Genomic DNA, 6,000 nt, shown 5'->3' on the forward strand with positions numbered 1-6,000 from the left:
TAATGTTGACCACAGTCATATACCAGGAAGGGAAATACCCTTGAGTATGGCGTAAAACGCCAATCAGATAAATATATAAATTGGACTGTCAGATTAGTATTTGTGTAACTGTTCCAGGAATGTCTTCAGAGACGCCGCCGACACTAACCACACCACAGGTGACCACTCCGACAACATCTGTCACCACCGTCTCAGGTATTTAGAAACATTCTCTTCTGCCGTACTTCTTTTTTTTTAATGATTCCTGCAACAAAGTTGTATTGCATTCAACTGTGTATCACTATGTAATCTACATATTATGTCAGGGAATCATTTATGTCTCGCTTTGAAAGATGCATCTTTGAAAAGCCTGTGGGGAAACTGTCACAACTGTCTGACAGTGGTGAGCGGTCAGTCTTGGGACGGCTTAGAATGCCAAGCCAAAACGGCACCATCACCTGTGTTGTTGAAGTGAACCTCTGTAAAGAGAAAGGTATACAGTAGCACAGTTATACATTGTTTAAATGAAGGTTTCATTCATTAATCTGGTTATACTTTCGTTCATTTATTCATTCATTCATTCACATTTATTCATTCATTCATTCAAGCATTCATTCATTCATTGATTTATTGATTGATTGATCCATCAATTCATTCATCATCCATCCATTCATTCAAAAATCATTCACAGAGTGTATCAAGTGAAGTGTTTTGCCAGCTACATGTAGCTATAGACTGGTGCAGAAACATTCAATCATTCGATCAATCAACCATTTACAGAGTGTATCGAGTGAAGTGTTTTGCCAGCTACATGTAGCTATAGACTGGTGCAGAAACATTCAATCATTCAATCAATCAACCATTTACAGAGTGTATCGAGTGAAGTGTTTTGCCAGCTACATGTAGCTATAGACTGGTGCAGAAACATTCCTTCATTCGATCAATCAATCATTTACGGAGTGTATCGAGTGAAGTGTTTTGCCAGCTACATGTTAGACTTGTGCAGAATCAGACACCACTGTGACACGGATGGTCTGATTAATAGATCATACATGTATCAAAAGCAACCATGGGGCCACGTCAGTTTGAACTTTTTGCTTTACGGGCAGAATAAATCTTTTGTCAATGTCGTCGGAGGAAATGCCAGAATATTAAAATATAGGCTCTATATAAAGCGTACAGATATACATTCATTCATTCATTCATTTATTCATTCAGTCATTCATTCGTTCATTCATTCATTCACTCATTCAGTCATTTATTCACTCGTTCATACATTCATTCATTTATTCATTTACTCATTCTTTCATTGATTCGTTCAGAATGGGTAACTTGTGAAACTCCTTCCTGCTTGTATCAAGACGGTTCAAAGCTGTGAACTCATTTGTTCTTTCCCACTGGGGTCAGTGTTCCATCATATGTTGAAGTTCTTTGTGTGTAATTTTATTTTTTTAATTTTGCTTTATTTTTTTCACCCAGGTTTGTGTCACAGTTTGGAGTTCTCTGTGTGTCAAGACCTCTACAGCTATACAAAGATACCCAGCAAAAATCAGGGGCAGCTTGCCACCAGGTTTCTGGCAGTTTTCACGAGCTACTTGAGCAGCAACTGCTCCGTGATGGCACGACAATTTTTCTGTGCAACCATGTTCGGAAAGTGTGACCCAGAGACAGGAAGTGGTGTGCCACCATGCCAACAGCTTTGTCAAAGTGAGTAATCTATATGTTATATGCGTTCTGATTAGTTAATTCTCGGCTAACAGTGGTTTGCTTGGACGTTTCTGATTGGTCAGTAATTAACATATCAGGTAGTTTAGTGGAAAGTATTTTTTTTAATGTTATTGTCACATTGTGTTAAGGAATTTAAGAACTTAGTTGTGTTGTTTTCCTTTTTGGGTTCATCTTGTGTAATTATGATTTGTAACCAATTACTTGTTGATTAGATGTTTGAACTCACTTTTGACAGAGAATGAACCTTGAAACAACTGTTTCAAGTGAAAAACATGGATTTGATGTCACTGATGTTGTGCGCTAAGTTATTGATGAGGAATGCTTTCTTAAACATTTCTTTTCTTTTGCTTTTCAGAGGTGTCACGAGAGTGTGCTATAGATGTTTCCTGTGCTAATTTTCCCCAAGCTCCTGACACCTGCTTTGATGGAGGTAAGTACAAGACAGTTTCACTCCGCACATGGGTAATTTTGTCTGTCTGTGAAATCCAGATGTTCAGACATCATCTTGTATTTTGTATTTTACACATTATCTGGTATTTTACACATCTCGAATTTTACACATTTTCTATTTTACACATATTCTTGTATTTTACACATCTCATGTTTCACACATTGTCTCGTATTTCACACATCGTCTCGTATTTTACACATCATCTCATATTTTACACATCATCTCATATTTTACATATCATCTTGTATTTTACACATCGTCTCGTATTTTACACATCATCTCATATTTTACACATCATCTCATATTTTACACATCTCGTATTTTACACATCATCTCATATTTTACACATTGTCTTGTATTTTACACATCATCTCGTATTTTACACATCATCTCATATTTTACACATCATCTCAAAATTTACCTCCCTATCCCATGTTAAGCTGGTCAGACTCTGTGAAACAACCCAACAACTAGACTTTTTTGCATTAAAAGAAAGTTTGCTTTGTCTTCAGTATATGGTACTTATTTGTGAAACTTTAATTGCAAAGTTTTGTCCCAAGTTTCACAGATTTTAAATTTTTATGTGAAAATCTGACAGCTTTACACTGAGCATTCATTAAATGGTCTACAAAACTTTTTTTAACTTCTAAATTGTACTGCTGAGAAAAGCTATAATTATGACTTCCTCATGTGGATGGGTTAAATTTCTGATTGTCGTTTTTCTATGAAATTTTCCAGGAATGACTCTAGAGACAACTCCGGTGTTGACTACGCCACAGGTGACGAGTCCAGCCACACCTGTCACGACTGCTTCAGGTAATTACGAACATTGGGCTTGTAAATTTAGCAGTCCATCCAACCGTCAGTCATGTCACCCATGTTTTCATCCGTCTGAAAACAATTTTCGACCCTTGTTTTTTTAAAAAAAAAAAGACGCTTCATCATATTGAATTGAAACTGTGTGCATGTACATCGTTTCACCATGTTATTCATTAATGCTGTAAAACTTTGACATAGATGTATTGTTCTGAGTTAGGGGACATGCACTATTGCTAAAGTAATATGTCAGGCCTCCAATTAGTTCACTGCCGAAAACACGCTTTATTGCTCCAGGTAATACTATAGTGTTCATTTATACATGTTATATAGGTTGATCAAGGCATCTCCCCTAATTCTTCAACCTTTTCGCATATGAAGGACCAACTTTCAGTGCAATTTATACACATTTTTAATTTGATTTTGGAGACAGAACTACATTGGTTGGATTAGCCAATGTCAGGGCTTCACAGTATAGTATTAGTAAGCACAGAATAATGCCTTCAGAGCATGCTTGAACAAACATCCTTCAATTTAAAAACATGCAAAAAGGTTGAAGAATTACAGTATATATATATATATGTATATATATATACTTCTAATTTTTGACCGGCCCGGATAGCACAGTTGGTAGAGCGTCCGCTTCAGGACTGGTAGATCCAGGATCAATCCTTGATCGAGTCACACCTAAGACTTTAAAAGAGAAAGTTGTAACTTCCTCGCTTGGCGTTCAGCATGAAGGGGATAGTGCAACGACTGGTTGACCCGTATCAGTATAATGGCTCGGGCGGGGCGGCTTACTTGCCTTCGGTAAGCCGTCTCAGTGAAGCAGCACTAAATAAAAGAGCGGTGGAAATCCGTCCTGCAACAAGGAGGCACATTACACGTACATGCACCCTAATGATTCCTTCGTCGTCATATGACTGAAAAATTGTTGAGTACGACGTTAAACCCCAAGCACTCACTCACTCACTCACTCTAATTTTTGAATTATTTTAAGTGTGAAATAAAGGATTATTATTATTACTCTTAGAATGCTTGTTTTTTTTTTTTAATATTTGTTTAACCACCTTTTTTGAGGGGGCCAGCGTGGCACAATGACCCATGAGCCTCTCACTAATGCGGTCGCAGTGAGTTCAAGTCCAGCTCATGCTGTCTTCTTCTCCAACTGTTTATGGGAAGGACTGACAGCAACCTCATGGGTTGCTCATGGGTTTGGGCCAGGCTCTGCCCAGTTTCCTCCCACCCATAATGCTGGCCGCCATCGTACCAGCGAAATATTCTTGAATACGAGGTAAAACATCAATCAAATAAATAAGCAAATAAATCCCCCTTTTTTTTGGTTTTCTGCAGACATGTGCCACACCCTAGAGTTCTCCTTGTGTCAAGATCTCTACAACTATACAACTGTTTCTAGCCTGAACCAGTCAGAGGTAGCCGCCAGATTTCAGCCATATTTTGGCAGCTACTTGAGCAACAACTGCTCAGTTAGGGCACGGCCGTTTTTTTGTGCAATCTCGTTCCCAATATGTGATCCGAAGACAGGAAGTGTGGTGCTGCCATGCCAACAGCTTTGTCAAGGTGAGAAATCAATATGTTACATGCATTCTGGTTGGTTAATTCTGGACTACACTGTTTAGCCAAGTCATTTCTGATTGGTGACAATTGTGCCAGCATATTACATTATGTGGGATTTTATAAAAGTCTGTCCTGTTTAATTTTTCTCACGAGACTCCCGCCAATCTGTTGCATGTATAGTTTGAGCTCATTTCCACATGTAAATAGCTGTAAGTAACACGTGGAAAGGTTTGTCATTTACTTACCAAATGCCAGTGGTTTACCTCTAGCACTCACACCTTCACACACGATAGGGACTCACTCATGCAATGGTCAAGACCCCTGGGGTCTCCGGGGAGAAAGAATAGAACCTCAACACTCAAGGCAAGCTTGTCGAAATGGCGACTTGCCTGGAACCGTCCATCGTGAGCCCACCGAACAGAGCAGGTCCACATCATTTAAAACAAATATTTTGTCATTGGTAGGACGTATTTTTTTGGAAATGCGTTCTGATTGATAAGTCTGTATTTCAATTGTTTGCACTTTAAATACATCTCACTGTGTGGTTTGTTGTTGTATTATCAGAGGTATCCAGAGACTGCTCTGTGGAACTCCAGTGCTCCAGTTTTCCTCCGTCTTCAGACAGCTGCTATAATGGAGGTAGGACTGCCCACATTTGTACCTGCATGGTTTTGGTGCCGTCTATGTTTGGAAATGTTACGCTGTCACACAGTAAAATTCAATTTGTAACCTTGTTTTCTTCGTCCTGAGCTTTATTGGGTCACAGATGTTTTACTGTATTTCTTCGTATGCCGCCGTTTTGGAGTGGATTTAACAGGCAATTTTGTTCCGTAAAGTGCCTTGCAAAATGGACCTACCATTCTGCAAGGCACTTTGGTTTTTTAATTCAACGATTAAATGTTGAGGCAGGTAACTATTGGAAATTGTTGATAATAGGCCTCAACGTTTAATTAATTGAACTAGTGTACCTTGAAGTTCTGACTCTCTGTTTTGTTCTGTTTTTTCAGGCTCGTTGCCACAGACAACGGTCTCACCACCATCGTCCACGCCAGACTATGGTAATAACTGCTATCAGCAAAGAATGCTGTAATTCTTGAACCTTTTTGCATGACTCCAAGGTGTTTATTCAAGCATATTCTGAAGGCTTTATTCTGTGTTGACTGCAGATGATAAAATCATACTTTTTATGAAGCCCTGAATCTGGCCAGTCCAACCAGTGTAGTTTTGTCTCCAAAATCATATTTAAAATATGCATAAATTTTGCTGAAAATTGCCCTTTCATACGCGAAAATGTTGACGAATTAAGGTACATCCAGAAACTAGGAGGTTCATTCGAAATAAAAGCTGTCAAATGTAACTGGAAATTTGATGATGGAATGATATGAAATGTGTGAGTAAATCAATAGAATTAAATGAGTAAATTTAATAAAAGAAATTTTATTATCATA

At 38.4% G+C, this 6,000-nt stretch overlaps 1 protein-coding gene and 1 long non-coding RNA gene across 2 annotated transcripts in view; both read left to right on the forward strand.

The window, feature by feature from the left end:
• Positions 1 to 203, forward strand: part of LOC135464017 (uncharacterized) — a 37,967-nt gene extending 37,764 nt beyond the window's left edge. The window contains exon 10 of the mRNA XM_064741493.1: positions 118 to 203. Coding sequence (XP_064597563.1) covers positions 118 to 203 — 86 coding nt within the window. The remainder of the gene's footprint in view (positions 1 to 117) is intronic.
• Positions 204 to 4,371: 4,168 nt separating this feature from the next.
• LOC135463957 (uncharacterized) lies at positions 4,372 to 5,612 on the forward strand. Its single transcript, XR_010443615.1, has 3 exons — positions 4,372 to 4,555; positions 5,117 to 5,191; positions 5,560 to 5,612. It is a non-coding gene; the product is annotated as an uncharacterized LOC135463957 (long non-coding RNA).
• The last annotated feature ends 388 nt before the right edge of the window (positions 5,613 to 6,000 follow it).

The sequence above is a fragment of the Liolophura sinensis genome, chromosome 3, assembly GCF_032854445.1.
Source record: "Liolophura sinensis isolate JHLJ2023 chromosome 3, CUHK_Ljap_v2, whole genome shotgun sequence".
NCBI classification, from domain to species: Eukaryota; Metazoa; Mollusca; class Polyplacophora; order Chitonida; family Chitonidae; genus Liolophura; species Liolophura sinensis.